Source organism: Gigantopelta aegis, chromosome 4, assembly GCF_016097555.1.
Source record: "Gigantopelta aegis isolate Gae_Host chromosome 4, Gae_host_genome, whole genome shotgun sequence".
Taxonomy (NCBI): Eukaryota; Metazoa; Mollusca; class Gastropoda; order Neomphalida; family Peltospiridae; genus Gigantopelta; species Gigantopelta aegis.
Window position 1 is genome coordinate 2671845 of NC_054702.1, and position 27729 is coordinate 2699573.

General features: G+C 39.7%; 1 protein-coding gene across 1 annotated transcript in view; it reads right to left on the bottom strand.

The window, feature by feature from the left end:
• Positions 1 to 775: 775 nt before the first annotated feature.
• LOC121372485 (carbohydrate-responsive element-binding protein-like) overlaps positions 776 to 27729 on the bottom strand; it is a 27290-nt gene continuing 336 nt past the window's right edge. Inside the window, exons 2-7 of the mRNA XM_041498823.1 lie at positions 26811 to 26969; positions 6499 to 6586; positions 5402 to 5501; positions 3939 to 4056; positions 2799 to 2928; positions 776 to 2349 (exon numbers count right to left, since the gene is read on the bottom strand). Of these exons, the coding sequence (XP_041354757.1) occupies positions 1835 to 2349; positions 2799 to 2928; positions 3939 to 4056; positions 5402 to 5501; positions 6499 to 6586; positions 26811 to 26963 (1104 nt within the window). The 5' untranslated portion in view covers positions 26964 to 26969 and the 3' untranslated portion in view covers positions 776 to 1834. The remainder of the gene's footprint in view (positions 2350 to 2798; positions 2929 to 3938; positions 4057 to 5401; positions 5502 to 6498; positions 6587 to 26810; positions 26970 to 27729) is intronic.

Consider the following 27729-nt stretch of genomic DNA (forward strand, 5'->3'; position numbering starts at 1 on the left):
TGTAGGGGGTTGGGGAGGCTGATTTTTGTCCCAATTGAGCAAAAATGCCCAAATATGAATAACATTTATTCATATTAGCGTTACTGCCAAACAGCTATATAGAAACAGAAATACACTTTTATATATGGATTACATCTAATATTGTTTGTAGAATTACAGAAATACATGATGAGACGGTATCGGGCCAGCTTATTTTGCCCGAATATCTATAATATTTGCCTGAATTTGAGAATTTGCTCCAACGCTTATTTATGCCCACCAGCGCATCACCAAAAAACCCAAAAGAACACCCCTCACCACCTTCCTACCTCAAATTGTGAATTGAAATCATCCAGACTTCTCTTTCAGTTGTTCATTAACCTTGGGGCGAGATGTAGCCCAGTGGTAGAGTGTTCGCTTGATGCACAGTCAGTCTAGGATTAATCCCCACTGGTGGACCCATTGGGCTATTTCTCGTTCTAGCCAGTGCTTTACAACTGGTGTAACAAAGGCCGTGATATGTACTATCCTGGGCCCCGTTCCACGAAGCGATCTTAGCCCTAAGATCACTTTATGTGCATAGCTACCTTACGCACTTACGTGATCGCTTCTTGGAACGGAGCCCTGTAGAGTAGCCCATGAAGTGAAGTCAGTGGGTTACCTCTCTCAATATTTGTGTGGTCCTTACCCATATGTCTGACACCATATAACCATAAATAAAATGTGTTGAGTGTGCCCTTGAATAAAAGATTTCCTTCCTTCAATAACCACCTACATGTACAACAAACACATTAACTATTAAACAGCATTTATTAATATATTGTAAGCTCTTGAAATACATAAAACTCTAAATATAATACTTATGTATATGTATGTACAACACAGTAAACTTGCAGTGACGAGGTGAGTTGCCAATAAGCTTCACTGATGTTCCTATGATTGTGCGTCCTGTGCTAGGATAATACTGTCTCTTAAATATTCCTATTTATTGTCATCATTAGAACTCATTACAGAACATTTGCATCAAAATGAAATGAAGAATTGGTATGAAGTTCTATGATGAATAATGTAAAAACTATTTATAAAACCATATTAAGGTTTAAAGCCACACCAACGCACCTAAAGGTGTGTTTTTTGTTTTATTAATTGATTTATTATTTACATTTCTCAACAAGTTATTGTCAGCTTGTATCGAGGTTAAATCTCCTTTGTGATGCAGGATGAATGGTAGGACAGCAAAGTCAAACCAATTGAACACAGTTCTGTTTTTAGCCTCTGTGTACTGCATGTTGGGAGTTGGGGTAGCTTTAAAATTTAATAACAAGCATTTATGCGTTTGCCGATTATTGGCGGACTTTCGACTCAAACGGTGAGTAACCGACATGTTTTCTCAGACCACCTTGTGTTGAGGTATAAGAGGTTTTTGTGTAAGTGGTGTCTCAAAAACTGTATTTGTGCGAGTGTGTGATCATTCTTTAGTGTGTGTAGGTGCGATGTGTGTGTGTGTGTATATGTGTCCATGCCACAATAGGGTGTATGTATACAAGCGTCCAGCGTTCTAACATTTACAACACTCGTTAGACGTATTAGAAAACCAATTTCTGTCTGTCGTCCCCCCCCCCCGCTCTCTCTCTCTCTCTCTCTCTCTCTCTCTCTCTCTCTCTCTCTCTCTCTCTCTCTCTCTCTCTCTCTCTCTCTCTCTCTCTCTCTCTCTCTCTCTCTCTCTCTGTATCTGTGTGTGTTTGTGTGACAACGCTTCAAATGAGGATGTGTGCGAGTGTTTGAGCATTCGTGAGAGGGTGAATTTATGTCTAACAATTCTTAAGTCAAAGAGAATGTATTTGCTTGTTCTTTGTTAAAGAGGTGTGTATATGGGTTCACCGAGTACGAAGGTGCCGAGGTTAAAGTCTTTGTCCACCAGAGGACTGAGCGACAAGTCACTGAGATCCATGCAGGAGGACGACCCGAGTGTGAAATCCTCGCTGAGAAGTGAACCAAACGCCAAGTCCTTGAACTCAAGACTGTTTAAGGACATGTCCTTAGTGTCGTCAGATTCTAACAAACCATCTATTCCAGCCAAGGAACCAAACAGCGGCTCTTCTGGAACCACACAACTGAGAGTCAGGTCCTGATTTGCGTCAGGTATAGGTGTCGAGTCCTGATTTGCGTCAGGTATAAGCGTTGAGTCCTTGTCTTGGTCCAGATCGATTCTGAAGTCATCAGTCGGAGTGTTCGACATGGTTGAGGTGTCTCCAGGGTAGAGAATGTCCAGAGTAGAGCTTGTCTGGATGAAGGCTTCTTCGGGTACAGTGGACGAGTAGCCCATCATGGAGGATTCGTTACACGTCGATAGAAGACAGCCAAATACCACTGCAATACAACACGGTTGGGGAGGGTACAGTCATTAAGGTTATGGTCAACATAGAAGTGGATTACAGTAAGTTTGTGTAACACTAATTCATATTCTTAACATTAATTAATCTTATTCGAAGACCCATGCTCATAAAATAAGTCGTCCAAATTTCAGCATGCAATTAATATTGCATCACAGATAAAATAAGTATTTCATTTAATCGACGTAAAACATTAAACAAAACCTAGCCATGTTATGACATTGTATTATTATTCACAATAAAATAAAAGCATGAAATCAATATTTTGCATTCTAACATTTACAACAAACTCATTAGACATATTAGAAAACCAATTTCTGGCTCTCTCTGTCTGTCTCTCCCCCCCCCCCCCCCCTCTCCCCCACACCCCATTACCCTAACCCACGGACTAATTCTGAAGAAACATCAATAGATTGTTTCAGTTACCATTTCTCAGTGCTGTGAGTGTGAGTTTCCTGGACGCCCAGTCCACGACGGACGATATAAAACTCTGAAGAGAAGCCTGCGACACGCAGCTGTTGTAAGACTCGAACAACGGTCGGATGAAAAAACTGAACTGGGAGAATGTTAAAGATACAAATACACAAACCAGGGTCGTATTGGGAGCAGTCTAAAGATAAAATACGTCCATTTGATCATTGTTAGTACTAAAGCAAATATACAAACCAAGCACATTTATACACACGAGTTTACAGATAACACTCGTCTGTTTTATTATTAATAGTAATAAAGCAAATACACAAACGAAGTCTGTATTGGGACACGTTAATGATAGAACCCCTCTGTTTGATTATTAATAATACTAAAGCAAATACACAAATCAGGGCCGAAGTGGGAGACATAGATACGACCCATGTCTGTGATCATTAATATTACTAAAGTAAATTTATATATAAGCAGTTTACAGATACAACACATATGTTTTGATTTGTAATAGAACGTAAAAGATACAACCAATCGTACAATCTATGTTTGATTATCTATAATATTATGTACATTAAAGAAAACACTATACTATACTGAACGAAGAACAACATTACCCCCACCACTACCACCACCAAAATACAATAAACAACAAAAAATAAATAAACAAACCACAAAATGCGAATAGGCTTAAATACAAATGGCCTGTACTAATTCTCTTAGTGTAACTTATATTAAGTAAAAGACACTCATTTCTTTTAACTTTAAATGACAAACATTGCACCATTTCGAGGTATTTCTGTCTAATTCACATCATGGTCTGAAACAACACCTTTTAGTGTTAGTTTGTATCTCGCACGTCTGTTGTCTAGTATATAGAAAGTTAAACAAGAGTGTCACTCAGGGTCATACTTTGCTTAAAATAATCACAAGAGCAGTGGTGAAAAGTAAAAAGACTCACGCCAGTGATATATAGGTGGGCCTTCAACTTTACGAGACGGTCACTTTTAAATTTAAAAGCACACGTGTTTGTATTATCGAGGGTGAAGATGGCCCTGTCCACCCACACCCCTACCCCTCCCCCCACCCCACCCCCCACCCCACACTACCTAGGTAGAATCTGAAAGAACAGCGGAAGGATACAATCTTAAACCTCCAATTTTTCTTTGTACGCTCTTGAATGTATTCTTGTAAACGTTCCTCCATTGTTGCTTGTTTCTTCTCTGAAACACTCTCATCTGGGGCGAGGTTCTTCTGTGACCTGTTGGTAACACCGTCTGTTAGTTGTAATTAGATTTACTATATATATAATAGATAATAGGCCCATATGAACGTAGAAATTACGTCGTCAGAGAACGTCATGTCGGATGACATCATTTTATATGGGCTAGAATTGTCATGTTGAGCTTTATTATTTATGGACCAAAAATAATTCAAAATAAAGTATGAAGTTTTAGTGTTATTATTAGCAAGTATGATTCAAATTTAAATAATTAAATTTCCGTTACATTCATTACAACAAAATGTTATCCCATTGATCTAGACGTAGCAACGGGAGTTAGTTCATTTCTGGATGAACGTAAAAATTCGTCATGGAGTCATATCTGATGACGTCATTTTATATGGGCAAATTGTCTTTTTGAGGTTTATTGTTTATGAACCAAAAATAATTCAAAATAAAGTATGAACTTCTATATCTATGTATGTGTGTGTGTGTGTGTGTGTGTGTGTGTGTGTGTGTGTGTGTGTGTGTTATTACCGGAGTGTTTTTCGGTATCGTCAATAATAAAATGTATAATGATACTTACTCTATTTCAAGTTTTAAACAGTGGGATGCACGCATAAAATGTAAAATGTATAATGATACTTACTCTATTTCCAGTTTTAAACAGTGGGACGCACGCATAAAATGTAAAATGTATAATGATACTTACTCTATTTCCAGTTTTAAACAGTGGGATGCACGCATAAAATGTATAATGATACTTACTCTATTTCAGGTTTTAAACAGTGGGATGTATAGATAAAATGTATAATAATACTTACTCTATTTCAAGTTTTAAACAGTGAGATGTATAGATAAAATGTATAATGATACTTACTCTATTTCAAGTTTTAAACAGTGAGATGCATCCATAAAATGTATAATGATACTTACTCTATTTCAAGTTTTAAACAGTGAGATGTATCCATAAAATGTATAATGATACTTACTCTATTTCAAGTTTTAAACAGTGAGATGTATAGATAAAATGTATAATGATACTTACTCTATTTCAAGTTTTAAACAGTGAGATGCATCCATAAAATGTATAATGATACTTACTCTATTTCAAGTTTTAAACAGTGAGATGTATCCATAAAATGTATAATGATATCTACTCTATTTCCAGTTTTAAACAGTGGGATGCACGCATAAAATGTATAATGATACTTACTCTATTTCCAGTTTCAAACAGTGAGATGTATGAATAAAACGTATAATGATACTTGCTCTATTTCCAGTTTCAAACAGTGAGATATATGAATAAAACGTATAATGATACTTACTCTATTTCCAGTTTTAAACAGTGCGATATATGAATAACACGTATAATGATACTTACTCTATTTCCAGTTTTAAACTCTTCATTTCTGCCTGCAGTTCACTAATCATCATCTTTTGTTCCTTGTATTCAGCTTGGAGCCTTTTGCTATGATCAACCGCTGCATGAATTATGAATGAACATTAAAATACAAATTAAATCTATGCATAACAAAAATACTCTATACTGTATAATAATGGCATTTCTTAATATTAAACGCCCCTACGGCTAGATATGACGGCGAAAAAATAAAATGATGAACAGCTATTTTAAGAATTTTATTACATATTGTTTCAAATGTTATAGATGTTACAAATAGTTAATGTTATGAGCAAATTTGCTAATTACTAGTAGTACATGTGTGTAAATAAAGTAAAACATAAAGTTTAGTTGTTCATTGTTATGTTTTACTTTCACCCAGTGAGGAGTGTGGGTAAATAGGCATACCATTCTGTGCAGGCAAACCAGAATTGTAGTGTGTGTAGTTCCTAATACCAAAGTCATATTTATAAAGAACAAAAAAGCATTTTTGTAATCGTCGTTTACTTTTATTAAGGGTGACCCTTCAGTGGTCTTTCACTATTTTATATCAAAACATTCACAGGGCATGTTTTTTTTCTTTCTTTCTTTTGTTTCTTTTCTTTTGGTGGTGGTGGTGACAATCTAAAATACGACCAACCACATCAGCAGATGCGGCATCGTAATCCTATGTAGTCATTCTGGAAGTAAATTATGACCGTTTTTCAGATTTCTAGTAGTTGATCAATGGCGGGTAGCTTTGATAAGCCAACAATGTAAAAGCGATATCAGACCGACGTAAATCCTTTTAGAATGCGTTCATCACTTTGCTGTCATTTTCTGTCTGCCTCATGGACTAACTGACCTTTGCACTCACGCTACGTCAACAGTATACTCGTGCTTAATCCACTGAAGGTTGAAGCACGTCTATTGTGGGACATATGCCACAGACAGGGAGCGTGAACACTTAACAAATCATGTAGTCTAATAGCTGGAAACAATATGTCAAGGCAGCCTGAATGTTTTGTGCTCGGAATTATATATCGACAGTATACAGCCAACGGCGCAACAACACACATGTCAACTACATGTAAATTTACCTTTAAACAGAATCTCCGCCTTGCTGTCTCGTATAACATGGGCTTCTCCATTTTGCGGAACTATATTTTTCAGTATTTGGAATCCATTCTAAATGAAAGGAATAAAACAATTATAAACATGACAACAACACACATTCATATATACATAAATACGTCTATACACATGTGCGTGCATATATACATACATACATACATACATACATACATACATACATACATACATACATACATATATAAATACATACATGCATACATGCATACACATATACATATATACATACATACATACAAAAACACATACATACATAATGTATTTGTATGTGCTGGGAGGGGCAATATGATTCTAGGTATATATGAACGACAAAACTGTTATCCATAATGAAAACTATCTCTGCACAATACAGAGTGGAATGGACATTTGGCAAAATAGTGATTGATTCCATGAATGTCTAGTATCTCGTCTGTAAGAGGACAGCCACTTCCTCGGATATCCTTTACTGAAAAATACATCCTTCCTGCACTGCCCATAGAAGACTGCCACTCACAGACTAGTTGACTAAATCAAAACTAGCACACAAGACAGACCGCATACTGCGGGTTTAGGTAAATGCTGGTTTTATATGGGCTAATCGATGGTTTTAGGTATATTGTGGTTTTGGGTAAATGCTGGTTTCACCTTGGTGTATGCTATTTTTAGGTGAGTTATAATTAATTTTGTTAATTTTACGTGGCTTATGGGATCCCCTTGATCTGGACCTGAAACGTTTTTGGACGTTTAAAACTTAGTTATGCTACCAAGATAGTCAAACCAGTTTAATGCAAAGTCCGACATAGTAACTTGAAAATAATACGTTGTGATCGATTGTTAGTTCTTAATATTCATGATATTTGCGATTGTAACTGTAACAAATTATTTGATTGGATCATACAATTGTTCATTCTAAGTAACTATTTCTTTTCATCAGTAATTAGGTACATGACTGTGGTGTTAATATATTCAGCGTATACAAATGTTAGCAGATGTGGTATACATCATAAAAAATGCACTTGTAATAATGAATTTTACTTTTGAGATGCATGGAGTTGCATTTTAAAACATCTAGCTTTTAAAATATCCGGGATGCCATGTCCTCGAACTTCCATAGAAACTCAAAGCGTGTTCCATCAATTCCTCTAATGCACATTTGCTTACGTCTGACTGACGTTGCCTGTAGTATTATAGTTTATTATGCACCTTGTTGTACTACCCCAACACGCATGCAACTATATATGATGTGTATACAGGTGGGCGTTTAATAGCCACCACTTCAGTGCATATTTATATGGAGATTGCATTCTGAACAAGGAACACTTTTGTAGTTAATGTAGCCTGTAATTTGCCTAACAAAAGCACCTCGCCGCACTCCCGACTGACGGGCGATGATTCAAGGATGTGCAGTAGGTCACCGAATGTTCTCTCCTAAACAGGTCAGGTGGATCAGGGTGGAGAGACATCGCCCCGTGTGCCGTCGTTCATAGGATCGATCGCCTTCAGGTGAATAGGTTTTTCATTTTCTTTTTCTCCAAAACAGCGGCATGCATATAAAAGATCCCTTAAAAGCTTGATGCTATTCGGTAGCAGTAACTCATGTGGCGTCAGTGGGTTTCCTCTCTTATACCTTCCAATGTGCACACTGCCGTGCTAGACACACAGGCCTTAATATAGGCGTATGCCTGTTGGCTGATCCCAAAACCGCAAATGTGGCGGTAATGAAATATTGCTTAAACCATGTGTATAGCCGTAGTTCGTGTTTTTGTATCGATGAAAAAAACAATCCTTTCCTTTGTGACTATCCGTAGTTTAAAATGCGTTGAAGTATCGTTATACACATATTCGTTTTCTCTCCTCAACTAGGTATGGTCGGAGGGCGGGGCCTGAACTTGGGGGATTACTGTGGAATGTCGCTCGTCGACTTCACTCGATACCCGCCCACAAAGAACACCACTTTCTACGGTTCGGTGCCATAAAATTCGCTATGAAGATTATAACTGAAATATATATATGTATATATATATACACACACACACTAACAACTGCCAATCCGCTATCTACATGCACGTCAATTTCAAAAGTGCATTATTCTTCATTTTCAAACCAAGAAGCGGACAGATATTTCAGCAGTTTGCGTTACTTTGTTACAAAGATGTCGACAGGAGTAACGCATGATTTTATTAAAACTGTGGTTGTGTTTGTATTCTGCATCAGTGAATGATGTTATATGGTCAGGTGAGATTGTGAGTTTATTAAAACTAGATATGAATATTGAATGACGTTATACTATGGTGATGCGGATTATACATTATTTACGTACACAAACTGGCTATACATGCAGTGTATGCATACCTAAGCATTAAAGTTAAAGTTTGTTTTCTTTAACGATACCACTAGAGCACATGGGTTTATTAATCATCGGGCATTGGATGTCAAATAGTTTATAATTGACATTTAGTCTTAGAGAGGAAACCCGCTACATTTTTCCATTAGTTGCAAGGGATATTTTATATGCACCATCCCACAGACAGGATAGCACATACCACGACATTTGATATACCAGTTGTGGTGCACTGGCTGGAACGAGATATAGCCAAATGGGCTCACCGACGGGGATCGATCCTAGACCGACCGCACATCACTGCGCTACATCCCGCCTCTTCTTAAGCACTGAAATCGTGTACAAAATTAGGGGCAGATGTAGGATTTTGGTACCGAAAAAAGGGGCATCTACTGTATTCCGTAATTCACTGACATGTATTGGACGGATACGAAGAACAAGAAGAAGTGTGTTGGGGGGGGGGGGGGGGGGGGGGGGGGGGGAGAAAAGAAGAAGACTAAAAAAAAAAAAGGAAGAAAAAAGGAGGATGGGTTTAAGAAGAAAATGAGGGACAAGAAAAGAAAAAGAAAGAAAGAAGAGAGAAGAAACTGAAGAAGAAACGAAAAAGAAAGAAAGAAGAGGAGGCGAAGGAAGGGAGGAGAAGAAATTGAAGAAAAACAAGAAAAGAAAAACAAGAAAGATGAGGAGCAAAATTGAAGAAGAAAATAATAAAAAGGAAGAGGAATGGAGAGGAAATTAAAGAAGAAAACAAAAAGAAAGAAAAAGAGGAGAGAGAGGAGAAGAAATTGAAGAAGAAGAAGAAGAATAAATGAATAAATAAATGAAACAACTAACAGATGAATGAATGGATGATTGAATGAATATGGATGAATGAATGAATGAAAGAAAGCAACTGTACTTTTAAGTTTGGTTGCGCACACGTGTCTGGTTGTGAATTATTCAAGTGTAACCAGTGATAAAACTATTTCAGTTGCTACTAAAGTCTTGTACTTTTGTGTATGGATGTGCGCAGTAACCACCACACAGAAGACTTGATAAAGAAACGAAAGTCGTTGACACGTCTCAGCCGCCCCCGGCTGTGTTCGGCAAACTCCTGGATGATATGCAGCAGTGGTGACGTCACCAGCGGTTTCCCGTACAACCGGGATAGTGCAGAAAGGGTCAGAGTGGAACACCCATTCCTGCTCGAAACGATATCTTTTTAAATATATGAATATGCTTGCAGTGCATTTTGTCGTAATACGTTTTTGTTATAGAATCGTTGATGTCCCTTGAATGCAACCCTATGAATATATTAAATGGGAACGTCTTTCCGAGAAAGTCACCAGCTGGCGTCCGCACAAGTTAAAGTCCGGTAGAAAAGTTAAAAAGGAAATTTTAGAAATGCTTGGCACATATAACACTCCAAAAATAAAGTGTATTTCATCCTTGTAACAAAAGACTATGGGCCGAGGGAAGATAAAATGGTGAACCAGTTGACCATCGTTTTAGTACAGTCGATGTTAAGTAGGTTTTCAATGGTATAGCATATTGTGACATCACGCACCATTTAAAAAGTAAGCCAAGTATCAAAATGAACAAACTGTTATTGTACAAAATTTCAGTTTGCCATTTCATAATTTTTCCTCTATTTAACTTCAAATAGTGGGACATGTTTTTTTAATCAACCGATATATTCAGTGTACATGCCCGAACCTCGTAGAAACTTGAGCGTTTCGCGCCATTGGTTTCAGTCAATCGGGCCCCCTCCAATGTTCACTTGCTTCCACCGTGCCAAAAAGGTCAATATCATAAAATACCCTAGATTATTGAATGGATTCGCGCCTGCGGTGCTCATGGTGATGGGATTCGCTCGCCGGTCTAGCCCCCCCCCCCCCCCCCATAATTCCCAGCACACACACCTGTAGCCCTTCAGCTTCAGTCAGGTGTGTAACGAAATCAAATATATATCCTCGTTGGCAAAAAAACAATATCAACAAACAAACAGTATAACAAAAACAAAGTCAGAACCCAATCGCATGTCATTTAAAACTATTACTCAGTATCTCCTATCAATATTACGTGAGTTGTGACCATGCTTGTAACGAATAAAGTGTATATCAAATTCTTTATTTCGCTTAAAATACACACCTGCTAGGTCTACGTGAAGTAAAATACATTTCAAACATTCCTAAGCCTTCAAAACAGAAAAACCGCGTTAGTTGTATGGGCACATTTGGCCGATTCAGGACGTGTATCATAGATGTGGGTTTTCTTCTATAGTGTTTACTGCAGCTAGCACCCCATTACTAACTCTCACACAAGTGAGGTTTAACGACTCAATGCCAAGGCGTAAAACTACAACGACGTCTTTGTCACTAACCACCACCAACTAACCATTAACCTTTATGCACTTAAGGTGATCCTAGCGCTACGATCGCTGAGTGGATCGAGTCCGGACTGTAAGATAAGATGGCTGATGTGTGCCCCATGGACGAGACGTTTGAACAATAATTGGACAGCAGCACGAAAATCAAGTTTTATATATATATATATATACTCTTCAAAAGAAGAAACGCAAAAACACATTGTCGTAACATTTGGAGAATTGATTTAATTATTGAATGGGGAGTCCGATAATTACCAAATGTTGCAGGATTGTTCACAATTCACTCTAGTCCATTGTGAGTAAGTGATAGGACACACCACCAAGGTCAAGGTCATCTGGAGTCAATACCGGGTGTGGCCTCCGCGTGTGTTGACAACTGCCTGGCACCGCCTGCCCATTGAAGCAACCAGAGTACGGATGACGTCCCGGGGGATGGTGGCCCACTCGGCCTGCAAGGCTGCTGCCAGCTCGGGCAGGGTCTGGGGCTGTGGTTGTCGCTGTCGGAGGCGTCGGTCCAACTCGTCCCATAGATTCTCAATTGGGTTCAAATCCGGTGATGTCGATGGTCAAGGAAGGACATTAATGTTGTTGTTCTGTAGGAAAGCCGTTGTGAGACGTGCTGTGTGAGGCCTGGCGTTGTCACGTTGGAACACTGCGTTGGCGTTGGCCATAACTGGAACGATGTGTGGCCGGAGGATCTGGTCAATGTAGCCCCGTGCATTCAGGTTGCCCTGCACGTGGACCAGGTCAGTTCTGCCAGTGTGTGAGATGGCTGCCCACACCATGACACTACCCCCGCCGAATCTGTCCACTTCCTGCACGCAGTTTGCCGCATAACGTTCACCACGACGCCTATACACGCGACATCTTCCATCATGACGTCGGAGCAGAAATCGGGACTCGTCACTGAACCACACCTGTCTCCATCGCAGTTGAGGCCATTGTCGATGAATCTGGCACCACTGCAGTCGGAGTCGACGGTGTTGTGGTGTTAAGATGACACCTCGAACTGGACGTCTGGCACGAATTCCTACCTCACGTAGGCGGTTCCGTACGGTCTGGTCGGATATCCTGCGCAAACCTGGTATTGCTGCGGCTGTGGAGGTGGCAGTAGTCAATCGTTCCCGAAGGTGGCGTACCCGGATGTAGCGGTCCTGCCCGGGGGTAGTGACCCGTGGTCGACCGGATCTAGGGAGGTCACGTGTTGATCCATGTTGCTGGTAACGGTCCCACAGGCTGGAGATGGTGCTTGGGGACACATGGAATGCCCTGGCAACGGCCGTTCTGGATTCGCCTGCGTCTAGTCGGCCGATGGCATTGTTTCTCTGCGGTTCACTGAGACTTGGCATGTCCTGGATTGTCAACTGTCGGCCAGATACAGAGGCCAGGCAAGCGAACACCCTGCACTTTTATAATGTCGGTGTTCATGTTGCACGTGCAGACAACGCACGTGCAGTGGTGACATGGTTTGCACGTGGCTGCGTTTTTGCGAATATTCACATTTTGGAACTTTATTGTACAGTAGCTGCGTTTTATCGAATGTAACCGTGGGAATGTGTTTGGGACATGCAATGACCTTATATTCACAAAGCATGAACCGGTAGGAAACATAAAATCGGAGTTATAACCCATTTGTACCCTTTTGCGTTTCTTTTTTTGAAGAGTATATATATATATATATATATATATATATATATATATATATATATATATATATATATATATATAAAAGCTTTTAATAGAGATGGTTCTATGAGACACACAATAAAGCCACAAAGGCTGGTCTCATATGCAGTGCAGGTGTTAGGGGACGGGTAGAACTAATGGCCGACTGCCTGGTTGATGGCTGGTCTCATATCCAGTGCAGGTGTTAAGGGACGGGTAGAACTAATGGCCGACTGCCTGGTTGATGGCTGGTCTCATATTCAATGCAGGTGTTAAGGGACGGGTAGAACCAATGGCCGACTGCCTGGTTGATGGCTGGTCTCATATCCAGTGCAGGTGTTAGGGGACGGGTAGAACCAATGGCCGACTGCCTGGTTGATGGCTGGTCTCATATCCAGTGCAGGTGTTAAGGGACGGGTAGAACTAATGGCCGACTGCCTGGTTGATGGCTGGTCTCATATCCAGTGCAGGTGTTAGGGGACGGGTAGAACTAATGGCCGACTGCCTACTAAACTGAAGATAAGTTTCACCCCCAGACAAACCCCCACAAAAAATCCTACGTTCAGGGCCAGGTCATTTTAAGTCTTATTCTGTCCTGGGTCAAGTCCCTGGCTATCCAGAGACCGGACCTGAGATGGACATGCCTGAAACCTTAGTGGCATAGGGGCATGTTAGAAAGTTTCAAGTCAAGTCATTTTAAGTCAAATTATCCATTCTTGTTTCGACCGTTCATAGTATTACTATTTACATGGTCTTTATCTTTGTATCTGGATATTTAGTTGGAGGACATTTTGTGTAATTTGTCAAGGAATGTTTCTGTGATGTTTGGCGGGATGTTACTCTCAATGACGCGAAGGTTAACGACCGAGATCATAACACTAGATTATAATCTAAGTCAGTTATCACAGTCTGTCACAAATCTGTAATGCAAATGTTTTTCTTTAGTTATTCTCTTTTTCATGGTGGTGGTTAACGGGTGGAGGTGGGTGACCCAAGTAATATACAGGGCGCTCATGTATATGAAAAAACTATGTAGTCACATCTACAATGCAGTGTAGAATAGAAAAAACGTAGGGTTTTTTTTTCATTTTTTTTTCATTTGTTTTTTCATTCTTTTATTTATTTATTTATTTACTTATTATTATTATTATTATTATTTATTTATTATTTATTTTTCGAGAGGAGTATTTTTACGAACAATTCAGCACATTATTTTATTTGAAAGGAATATTTATTTAACGACACCTCAGCACATTTTAAACAAACGGTTTCTGGTTACTAATATATAGATGGTTTGACAGCTGGAGGGGGGGGGGGGGGGGGGGAGAGAGAGAGAGAGAGAGAGAGAGAGAGAGAGAGAGAGAGAGAGAGAGAGAGATAGTCCTCTGCCACGACATTCGCGCTACAAGGGGTCTTTATATTCACATTCCCATAGGATGACCTTGGACATGGAAAAACCAGAGTCCACCAAAGGCGATCGATCCGGTAACCCATCGCACCTCAGGCGAGCGCTCTACCACTGAGCTACACCCCGCTTCCACTATTTTATCAGTTCCTATTTATTGGTGTCAAACACGTGTTCCAGATATATGTGTGCATGAACTTTCCAGTAGCCAGAACAGCACATACCAAAGCTTTCGAAGTAATTGACATAAAGCAGCAGCTGCAGCAAGCAATAATGCAATGGGTCTTAGGGAATACATTTGTCAGTTAACCCATCAAACGACTCAGACCAGTGTCTCGGGAACTTCACTGCACACAGCAAGACACGGACGGGGAATCTCTCAGATCAGTGTTTCGTGAACTGCATTGCACACAGCAAGACACGAACAGGGCATCTCTCTGGCCAGTGTCTCTGAAACTTCACTGTACACAGCAAGGTACGAACAGGGCATCTCTCTGGCCAGTGTCTCGTGAACTTCACTGCACACAGCAAGGTACGAACAGGGCATCTCTGGCCAGTGTCTCGTGAACTTCACTGCACACAGCAAGGTACGAACAGGGCATCTCTCTGGCCAGTGTCTCGTAAACTTCACTGCACACAGCAAGGTACGAACAGGGCATCTCTCTGGCCAGTGTATCTGAAACTTCACTGTACACAGCAAGGTACGAACAGGGCATCTCTGGCCAGTGTCCCGTGAACCTCACTGCACACAGCAAGACACGGACGGGGAATCTCTCAGATCAGTGTTTCGTGAACTGCACTGCACACAACAAGACACGAACAGGGCATCTCTCTGGCCAGTGTCTCGTGAACTGCACTGTACACAGCAAGGCACGAACAGGGCATCTCTCTGGCCAGTGTCTCGTGAACTGCACTGCACACAACAAGGTACGAACAGGGCATCTCTCTGGCCAGTATCTCGTGAACTCACTGCACACAGCAAGGTACGAACATGGCATCTCTCTGGCCAGTGTCTCGTGAACTGCACTGTACACAGCAAGGTACGAACAGGGCATCTCTGGCAAGTGTCTCGGGAACTGCACTGTACACAGCAAGGCACAGACGGGGAATCTCTCTGGTCAGTGTCTCGTGAACTGCACTGTACACAGCAAGGTACGAACAGGGCATCTCTGGCCAGTGTCTCGTGAACTGCACTGCACACAGCAAGGCACGAACAGGGCATCTCTGGCCAGTGTCTCGTGAACTGCACTGCACACAGCAAGGTACGAACAGGGCATCTATCTGGCCAGTGTCTGGTGAACTTCACTGCACACAGCAAGGTACGAACAGGGCATCTCTGGCCAGTGTCTCGTGAACTTCACTGTACACAGCAAGGTACGAACAGGGCATCTCTCTGGCCAGTGTCTCGTTAACTTCACTGCACACAGCAAGGTACGAACAGGGCATTTCTGGCCAGTGTCCCGTGAACTGCACTGTACACAGGAAGGTACGAACAGGGCATCTCTGGCCAGTGTCTCGTGAACTGCACTGCACACAGCAAGACACGAACAGGGCATCTATCTGGCCAGTGTCTCGTGAACTGCACTGTACACAGCAAGGTACGAACAGGGCATCTCTGGCCAGTGTCCCGTGAACTGCACTGCACACAGCAAGGTACGAACAGGGCATCTCCCTGGCCGTTGTCTCGGGAACTGCACTGTACACAGCAAGGCACGAACAGGGCATCTCTGGCCAGTGTCTCGGGAACTGCACTGCACACAGCAAGGTACGAACAGGGCATCTCTCTGGCCAGTGTCTCGGGAACTGCACTGTACACAGCAAGGCACGAACAGGGCATCTCTGTGGCCAGTGTCTCGGCAACTGCACTGTACACAGCAAGGCACGAACAGGGCATCTCTCTGGCCAGTGTCTCGTGAACTGCACTGTACACAGCAAGGCACGAAAGGGGAATCTCTTTGACCAGTGTCTCGGGAACTGCACTGCACACAGCAAGGTACGAACAGGGCATCTCTCTGGCCAGTGTCTCGGGAACTGCACTGTACACAGCAAGGCACGAACAGGGCATCTCTGTGGCCAGTGTCTCGTGAACTGCACTGCACACAGCAAGGCACGAACAGGGCATCTCTGGCCAGTGTCTCGTGAACTGCACTGCACACAGCAAGGTACGAACAGGGCATCTCTCTGGCCAGTGTCTGGTGAACTTCACTGCACACAGCAAGGTACGAACAGGGCATCTCTGGCCAGTGTCTCGTGAACTTCACTGTACACAGCAAGGTACGAACAGGGCATCTCTCTGGCCAGTGTCTCGTTAACTTCACTGCACACAGCAAGGTACGAACAGGGCATTTCTGGCCAGTGTCCCGTGAACTGCACTGTACACAGGAAGGTACGAACAGGGCATCTCTGGCCAGTGTCTCGTGAACTGCACTGCACACAGCAAGACACGAACAGGGCATCTATCTGGCCAGTGTCTCGTGAACTGCACTGTACACAGCAAGGTACGAACAGGGCATCTCTGGCCAGTGTCCCGTGAACTGCACTGCACACAGCAAGGTACGAACAGGGCATCTCCCTGGCCAGTGTCTCGGGAACTGCACTGTACACAGCAAGGCACGAACAGGGCATCTCTGGCCAGTGTCTCGGGAACTGCACTGCACACAGCAAGGTACGAACAGGGCATCTCTCTGGCCAGTGTCTCGGGAACTGCACTGTACACAGCAAGGCACGAACAGGGCATCTCTGTGGCCAGTGTCTCGGCAACTGCACTGTACACAGCAAGGCACGAACAGGGCATCTCTCTGGCCAGTGTCTCGTGAACTGCACTGCACACAGCAAGGTACGAACAGGGCATCTCTCTGGCCAGTGTCTCGTAAACTTAACTGCACACAGCAAGGTACGAACAGGGCATCTCTCTGGCCAGTGTCTCGTGAACTGCACTGTACACAGCAAGGCACGAACAGGGCATCTCTCTGGCCAGTGTCTCGTGAACTGCACTGTACACAGCAAGGCACGAAAGGGGAATCTCTTTGACCAGTGTCTCGTGAACTGCACTGTACACAGCAAGGTACGAACAGGGCATCTCTGGCCAGTGTCTCGGGAACTACATTGCACACATCAAGGCACGAACGGGGCATCTCTCTGACCAGTGTCTCGGGAACTGCACTGTACACAGCAAGGCACGGACGGGGAATCTCTCTGGTCAGTGTCTTGGGAACTACACTGTACATAGCAAGGCACGAACAGGGAATCTCTCAGACCAGTGTATCGGGAACTGCAGTGCACACAGCAAGGCACGAACAGGGAATCTCTCAGACCAGTGTATCGGGAACTGCAGTGCACACAGCAAGGCACGAACAGGGAATCTCTGAGACCAGTGTATCGGGAACTGCACTGTACAGAGCAAGGCACGAAGGGGGTTTCTACAGCACTCTAGTGTGTACTGACAGCGAGCAAAAGTTACAGTTTGTTTTATTTAACGACAACTAGAACACGCGTTAATTCACCATCGGCTGCTGGATGTGAAACATATATAATAATTGTGACATGTAGTTTTCAGAGAAAACCCGCTACATTTTTCATTAGCAGCATGTGATATCGTATGGGATCTTCTATATGCACTTTACCATAGACATACCACGGCCTTTCAAATATCAATCGTGGGGCACTGAAAGGGAAACACACCCGCACTGCTAACATATTCTCCGCTAAAGGACAGTCAACTCACCCCCATAAAACAATAACAACAACAACAATAAAACAATAAAACAAAGCAAAAATATACCCCAACATACACACCCACCATCCCCCAAAACAACAAAATAAAATAAAATAAACTTTAAAAAACCCAAACAAACAGAAACACCAAACAAATGAAAAACAATACCAAAAACACCCACAGCATGCACCCCAAAAACAAAACACTCATGAAAACCCACGAACATACGTGCGAACGTTTTCTTGCCTTGTCTCACTGAACTCAGACCCGGATTTACACTTGCAGTCTGCCAATAATCTATAAATGACAATCATATTTCGTTGAGCGATACCTCAACATCGTTTTTAACTACTATTGGTTAGTGCGTAGCATGCATGTTTATTGTGACACGTTGCCTAGGTAATGAGAGAAGAAACCCACTATTACACCTACCGTAAAGCAGCAAGGATTCTTTATGAATTAAATAAACCTAGGGTCAACCTTTAAGGGTATGTTTTATTCCGCATTTGTACATATGCACCTTTATATTAACTACAACATCATTGTTCTATGACCAAATGACCCGAAAAGCAATTGTAGAACCTGGGTATTATCAAAACAATAATAAAAAAGAATTTTTAAAACATCACATTCGATGAATGGTTCGGATGAAAATGATCAACAACATTATTATCTATTTTCATGTTAGCTCTGTGCGTTCTATGTCAAACAAAACACATGCATGCACGTCAACAGTTTTGAAGGTCATTCATGATGGCCACCATCTGAATAAAATTCAACTTTAAGAATTTTGTGAACAATCCTGAAATGCCATTTTAACTAGCCGGATTGGCTACCAAACAAGAAAGCGGATAAGAATTGACATAGAATAAATATTTTGCGTCATTTCACCCTGGGGCTCTTAACTTGACAATTGACATAAATGACGTCATCCCATGATTTCCATTTCCGGTGATACTGCGCAGTAGCTATTGCAATTCTGAACCCTTGAAGCTCCCGTAATGGTCACCACTAGATTTGTAAATTCCCAAATCCAAATGACAACATTCAAGCCACTACAATAATTGTCTGTCAAAAACAAAACTAACATCGGCGATCAGTTGAAAGAAGACAATATTTTCAATTAATTTCATCTCTGGTGCTCTTTTCATGGAACAGGCTTCAAACATCATTGACTGAAAGTCTGAAATCAATACTGAAACACAAATCCATTCATGCATCTGTCCGTCCGCTTTACATGCTTGTCCTGTTTAACTAGGTCCTACACATTAAAACAGCACTGGTCTATAGACGAGGCGCCCGGCAATCATACACTGGAGATGTCACGACCTTGTCAAAATGTCCTTTATACTTTGCCTTGTGCAGAGATAGGAATTTGATTATGATACCACTTTGCTTTTCAGATTTAGTTTGTACAAATCGGATGACTGTTGGGAGACTTGCATATTAGCATTTCCTAATAGTTTGCTTATATTTTATTGACTATTGAAATTAATAATGGGTTTTAAGGATCATATAATGCAACTATTTTTAATTCTTTCAAGTTGAAATCTCTGAAGGACCCACTGACTGCAAGTCACTCGTGGTTTCTACTGCAACACAAATAAAGGGAGCTCAGTGATATGTAAATGTTATGGGGGCATTTTGGGAGCATTATGTTAACTTATGTATTTGAGGTGTTTTTGTTTTGTTTTAAATTATGAAGCATTGTTATTTTGATAATTACACCCTCTAACCACGCTATGGCTAGCCATTCGTTCAACATACACTACTCGTCTTACAGTCAACGGAAATAACACGATTCATCCCCGATACACACACTAATAGACACACGCACAAACATATGCCACCAGGTACAAACGTACACTTATGCTCACACATATACATGCAAACACATGCATAAAAACACATACATACTGTCACACACACACACACACACACACACACACACACACACACAAAGACACACACGCACGCACGCACGCACGCACGCACATATGTATATACATATATATATCCACGTATGTAAAAGATATTATTTTAAAGTATAACAGGCCTTTCACCCATTAACCTGAGCTCTTCAGGTCGATTTACATAATAACATTTGTGAAGAACCCAGGTAAATGGGCGAAAGACGTTTTGTTAAGTTGCTTTTTGCATACGTTCATAAACCTTTTAAAGGACTATTAAATTACCTGTATTCACCGGTCACTTGTCTTAAGCGGTCACTTTTGAATACTCAATTGGTAGCCGCTTAACACAAGTTTGACTGTGTACGAATATATATATATATATATCAGACAGACAGACATATTGATGGATGCACCAAGGCATGGGTATAGAGCTAGTCTGACAGACAGTCGGATACACAGACAAAAAGTCGCTGAAAACAAAGACTCTTAAAATGCGTCAATACAGTTGAGCGATTTTAAATATTACTTGTACTTAAAAGAGGGTATATGGTTGCAAATGAACTCGAGAGTAGGGAAGAGTCTACACGGCTCATTTCGTTTCGGATTTTTATCTGAAAAATATTAAAACATATATACATGAATTCACATACACGTGTATAATGTAGCTTGTCATATCAAGGTATCTATAATGATATGTTTCTTTCTTTCTTCTTTCTTTTGTTCTTTCTTACTTTCTCTCTTTTTTATGTCCTTCTTTCGTTCATTTTGATTTTTTATTATTTAAAAAAATGTCTTTATTATCCTAAAAATAAATATGGTAATGTCCATAACCTTATCAAACAAAGTTTGTTGTTGCTATTTCAGCATGATTGTACCAACACTGTAACACTGACATATATAATTCATATTACTACATATATATATATATATATATATATATATATATATATATATATATATATATATATAAAATTCATATTACCAGTTCTAGAGTACTAATTTCAGCAGTTCTGAATGAAAACTAGTTGCACTATTGAATACTACTAATAATAATAATTTTTTTTAAATAATAATAATAATACCAATAATAATAATACCAATAATGATGATGATGATGATGATGATGATGATAATGGTGATGATGATGATGATAATGATGATGATGTTTATGATGATCCATACATATACACATGTATGTTAATTTTCCCATTCGTAGTTCCAGATTATATAAGAAACATATTATTCTAAACTTTTTTCTTTTGTTTCTTGGCACCTCCCCCACCCCCATAATAAGATATATGTTAATAATATATTATCATCACTTTTCCAGGGCCGTAGGTAACGTTTTCTGCGGAATGAACACTATTTTCTACAGTGGGACAGTATGGAGGTTCAAGTTCAAGTTCTTTATTGCTTTAAGTTATACAACTTATAAGCTTTATAATAAAAACAACAAATTATAATAAATACATATTTACAATATCTGATAATGGTAGGAAGCGCTTTAACACTATCCATAAACAAAACATTCATGCATGAAACATCAATACATGGCTATTTTAAACGATATAAACTATACATACATGCATGAACAACAATTAGGAATCCTCAGTTTATTCTTTGAACGAATTAGAAGCCTCCCCCACCCTCCAAGTTTTGATAGCTTAAAGCACGATTTTATGACGTCCAAGACCACAACTGTAGCTATATAGTTGCTTTTAAAATGAAGGGAACTCTCTTGCCTTAATAGTCCCTGAACCATGACCCCAAATGTGGAGTAAGACTGCATAAAAATTACCCCCACTAGTTACGTCCCTGATTTAATAAATCTATTAAAATGTTGCAATTTGACCAATTATATATTAATAATAATAATATAGACAAATATATCTCGTCTTATTGAATAGAGAATAACTGGTTTCTATCTTAAGATATTGGCTTTATCATGTGAAAGTTAGAATGGCGAATGCCGCGAGGATCTGCCGAACAGGATACAGCGGATATTTTAAGGCAGTAACTAGTTATTTTATTTATTTAGCAATCCTACAAAATATGAAAAATTAACCAAATTAACCCGTTTTGTTTCACAAATTTACCGTTTTCCAGAGTAGTAGATTCCATGCGTGTTGAATGCTTCGTCACCTACAATATCTATACACCAAACAAAAACTTTCTTCAAAACGGTTTTTAAAAATCAAAACCACCACAACTGGAAATAAAATAACAAGTAACTTTGAACAATACAGCATTCCTTGGCTGATCGTAACTCGTACAAAAGTAGTTCCGTCTCAAAAAATTATCTAGTCATCTTATGTTTCCAATACATATATATATATATATATATATATATATATATATATATATACATAGTGATTGTTCGATATATTAAAGGGTATACATCTCTTAGTGACGTGAAACAGCCCTGTATATTTATTACTTCACAACAAACGCAGGTGGTTCGTCACAGTCACACAGGTGTGCGTATTCTGTCTGCGTTTGAACCTTACAATCACCTTAAACAGACGTTCGATGGTGGCCATGTGGTATATATTCAGTCCTTAACGTTTAATCTTGAAAAAACGCAAAATTTAAAATACGACAGCCAAGCTTCGAGGGCAGATGGATCTACGGGCGATGGTGTTTTGAAAGAAATCATCAAATTTAAAGCCTTGAAGTTTCGGTTACCTATTGTATACGTAGATATTTCAAACCGAAAAGCAGTTATCTGTCCGGATCAACGTACGTGTAAATCATGCCATTCGATACGCGCCCTTTATTGTGTCTCAGTCTCGTGTCTGCCTATATAACTTGAGCTATCAGTCAAGGTGTTCCAAATGACTGAGTCTGTTGAATGTTTTTCTACTGAAAACAGTTTTCCAGATGACAAACGCAACGGGTATGTAACGTATAATTCCAACCACGAATATCGCAGTAACGTGATAGTTTAAGTTATAAAAATGTCTCACAGTGGTAGAGAACGGAAAATGTCCTTCTAAGGGGATCTCGATGGCCCCTTACGGTTTGTTTTGTTGGTTTTGCTGTTATCGTTGTCGTCATAGTTGAGGTAGCCATGGTGTGTGTATGTATATGCATGCGTCTTTCTCTCTATCTGTCTCAGACGTCTGAAAATATGTGTCTTTTGTCTGTAACTTTTTAAGACCGGCAGGATAGCAGTTGGCCCCTTCCAATTCCCAAACAGATATCAAGAAGTGGCCCTTTTTATATAAAAGCGCACGTTTTTGTCTATAGATCGTTTCTTGATTCGATTTTTACTGTCCCTCACTACAAATTATTTTCTACTATGTACGGCCCTGGTTTTGTATTAAAATGTGTATCTGAAAATTCGTATTATTTTACAGTTAAAATTATGAAAGATTTACAGTTGTGTGTTAAGCAGAGTATAACATTATCATGCACGAATAAGCATATGTGTTAGTCTTTGCGATACAAATATACAGAATAATCTGGTGTCGTGTTGGTGTGACGTAGGTCAGTCAGCAGTAAAAAAAACGATCACATGACGCGCGTATCTTCTTAACATAATTTGTCATTGGTTTGACCTTGGCGTCTGTGAAGAAATCACTTCCAAAGTGAAGACAGAAAAACGTAAATATTTTATCCACAGCATAAACTCATTGACAAAAATATAACAAAAATGATCACATGACGCGCGTATCTTCTTAACATAATTTGTCATTGGTTTGACCTTGGCGTCTGTCAAAAAATCACTTTCAAAGTCAAGACAGAAAAACGTAAATATTTTATCCACTGCATAAACTCATTGACAAAAATATAACAAGCTGTATTTTATAATCTTCCAACATTTACATTTATATTAAACGGATGAGACAACTTTATACTACAAAATTTAACGTCAAACATTTGTTTTTCTCTCTTTTTTTCTTTCAGTGAACATCTGTTACTTCATATTAAATATTGCTGTTTATATTTTAAGGTCATGCATATTATTAAGAATTATATCTATTTTACACTGATTGTATTCTAGCAAAAATGTTGAAATAGGACAGCCCCCTCCCCCCCCCCAAAAAAAAAAAATTCAAATCAAATTATTTTGTTATTATACAATCAGTAGTATTTAATCAAACTGCTTGCAAAAAAATCAAAAGAATTTTGATAGATTCGCAACAAAGAGACCAAGAGGACCCAAAAAAGAAAGAAGAACGCAAAACTATAATTACTGTATTATAATTAACTTAATAGATTAGACTGATATGATTGTATATTTGCAAATTTAAACAATTAAAACAAAACCTAAAATATGGTAGAAAACGATTATTCTATTACTTGATTAGGAATTGCCCCACTTGATGAGCTTCGGGTGTATTATTTCGTACAGGACATCCACACGCCAAAGGCACTTCAATTGTGTGCTTTTTTCTTTTGGAGCGTCAATGTATAATTCGTGCCTTGTCGAAGCGTTCCGTTTGACCTGCTGGTATTGAGCACGCGCAGTCATGCGCGGCAATAGAGGCGGAGATTAGTTATGAAAGAGACTCGTCTTTCACATAATTCATAACTGACCAATTTGACCCGAATATATGAATGGCTGACCTTTCATTTAAACTTTCCTGTGAAATTTTCGTTCAACACATTGTCTAAAAAAAATAACTTGGTTTCACAAAAATCACTAGGTCCACTCGCGAGTGATGTTTCAATGTCAGCAGTTTCGTATCTTTAGTAAATCGCTCAGTTAACAAAAATGTCGTCTGCTTGTAAACTATTATACAGTAACATCCACAGTTTGCATCACATGATTGAAAAGTTTACCACCCGACGTACATCGAGTTTCGTTCACATTTTCTGCGTACATTGTACAACCTTATTTGGCACTGTTGCGTTTTTACTGAACCTGATTCAGGTTTTGCCAGATATTTAGTAGGTCATATCAGCTATTCACTTGTGAATGGGAATCGTTTCAACAGTTCCCTAATACACGCATATTACGAGTGTGATTATGGATGATGATGATGATGATGATGATGATGGAGATGCCAACGACGACAACGACTATACTGACGATGATGATGATGATTATTATTATTATTATTATTATTATTATTATTACTATTATTGTGGCGATGATAATGATGATGTATTTGTGTTAATATCCGTAGTAGGCGCTGGAAGTCTTCACATACGAGCTCTCTTTATAATCAATGATACAATTTTGATACAATGATACAGTGTTAATCATACAATTTCACACCAGCCTTAGCCAAACTGTGACCCTCCAGACACTAAATTCATCTGGGTGCGCACGATTCCATCAACCTTCTCTCTCTCTCTATCTCTCTCTCTCTCTCTCTCTCTCTCTCTCTCTCTCTTTCCCACCTCCCCCCCCCCCCCCCCCCCCCCCACACACACACACCAGGACTTATGACTTCTGGCGCACGTTCCTTACTGTTCTATTAGTGGTAAACTACGGTAACTGAACTGAATTAACTAAATATTATAACTAGTTTGACACTTTACTTTTATTGAACTGTTCAATTGGTTCAGTCCAAATCAATTTTAATAATATATATTAAACCAAAGAACTGATTTCATAAAAACATGAAACACTATCCGAAAATGAACATTGAGAATGTTAAGATAAATCATGGTTTTTGTAGTTTTGTCTGGAAGACGTACATATAAAATTGCAAAACAAAATCAACAAAACAAAAATAACAATACAAAAATTTTAAAAAGAAAAAAAATCCCAACAAAACAAAACCCGACCACAGAAAATAAATAAGTAAATAAATAAAGAAATAAATAAAGTAATTAATTAAGTAATTAATTAATTAATTAAATAAACAAATAAGTAAATAGGAAACTTCTTGATTCTTCAGATAATTGCATTTCCTGGAAAAGTGATGTTAATCTGAAACTTTGGAAGCATGCTTTCAAAGAAAAGACGTTGTAGGTTCGCCTGCAGTGATTTTCCGTACATTTGTTTATTAACTGTAGACGCATGTTGAGAAGACAGTGACAAATCTCAGTAATTAACTATTTAGAAATCTTTTGTACACATACTGTTTCCCCAGTCCAACTAGACACCCACGACTCATATATGATATATCAAAGACCGTGGTATGTGATATCCTGTCTATGGGAATGAAACCTAGAAATACTCTTACTTTGTATAAGTAAATTATGTGGGTATGAATATTAGAAATTCCTTTTCTACAAGTGTATTAGTAGATTATGTGACGGCAGCGGGTTTCCTCTCTAACCATCTAGACACAGTGTCAAATAACTTAAGTTAGAAACACGTACTGAGGTCTCGTTAAATCTACTTCTTTTCCTCCACATATCCAGCAGCTCAACCCAGGGTCAAGTCAGTCTTTACACTATTAATGAAAAGGTTCGCCGATCGTGAACGGCTACAGGGTGTTATAGGCCGCAGTCATAACAAATGAGCTTTTGTTGTTGTTGTTTTCAGTAAGAGAATACTCAACACAAGTGAAAAGTGTAGGAATATCTTATAGATTATACAGGCGCGTATGCAGGAGGTGGGGGTGGGGAGAGTTCGGGGATCGAACCCTCCTTGGCCAAAAACTATTTTTCTTTCTTTTTTAAAAATATATATTTATCGGAGAACTTAACTTAAACCCCCAATCCCTCTAAAAATATTGCTCGCCAAAGTCTAGACCACGCCCCTGCATACTTTCCTGTACACGCGCCTGTTATGTGCCAAAGAGACGGCTAACAGTAAAGTGAGAAGACAAGATCAGAGGAGGACCTGAAGTCAGAATGAGAGGGGGCTAAGAAGGAGGAGTCAGAGGCGACCCACAGGTTGAGGCTAGAGGGGTGTGGAAGACAGGACTGGGTACTGGGAAGGTGAGTGTCACACAATATGGTAGAGTGCCTGTATTTTGTCTCGTCTTCGGTACTCGGCGCTGATGTGCGACTCTCGTTTGTGTCTAGGGATGGGATTCCTCGGCCGGCCGCATTTCCTCTTCAGTTTCAGGGTGGTCGCGTGAACAGTCATCCTCGAAGAAGAGTCAGGGGACGGCGACATTGATTCCTAAAAAACACATCATGTCCTTGCCATTGAAGAAAAATCAAAAGAAAAAGTCAAACACCCCCCCCCCCAAAAAAAAACAACAAAAACAACAACAACAAAACAACAACAAACAAAAACAAAAACAAAACAAAAAACAAAACCCCCAAAAACAAGAAGAAAAAGGTCAGATAAAAGGAAACAATCCTCGTATAACAACCCTCCGCACTCCTCCTCCCCCCCCCAAACAACATCAAAACCCAAACCCCCCACCTGAACCTCTCCTTCAACAACTTTATAACTAGTATAACATTACCGAAACTGTCTATTTGTCATTTAATATTCTACAGAATAAATCTACCGACTACCAATGTAATAATTACACTGCTATGCGTGTGACAGCTATATTCATATACAATATTAAAATCGTCTGTATTAATTTTATTTACTACTAAACATGTCTGAATGCTCTTTATTCTTCAGAGGTGTTTGCCTATTTTAATAGGATTTCTGCATCAATGAACATTTGTACAAACATTAAAAAGCGCTCTGCAAAACAGTTTCACACACACCAAAAAAATAATTCGCACTCTACAAAACAGTTTTACAAATATAAAATATTCGCGCTCTAGGAAAAAACTTTTGTTATTGAAATAAAAATAGAGCGTACCCCATCATTATACATATCGATGTTAAAAATTATATGACATTGAGTTTCCTAAAGGACGACGCTACAATATTTACTTGTAATGAAATATACATTACAATTTGATAGAAATGTAGC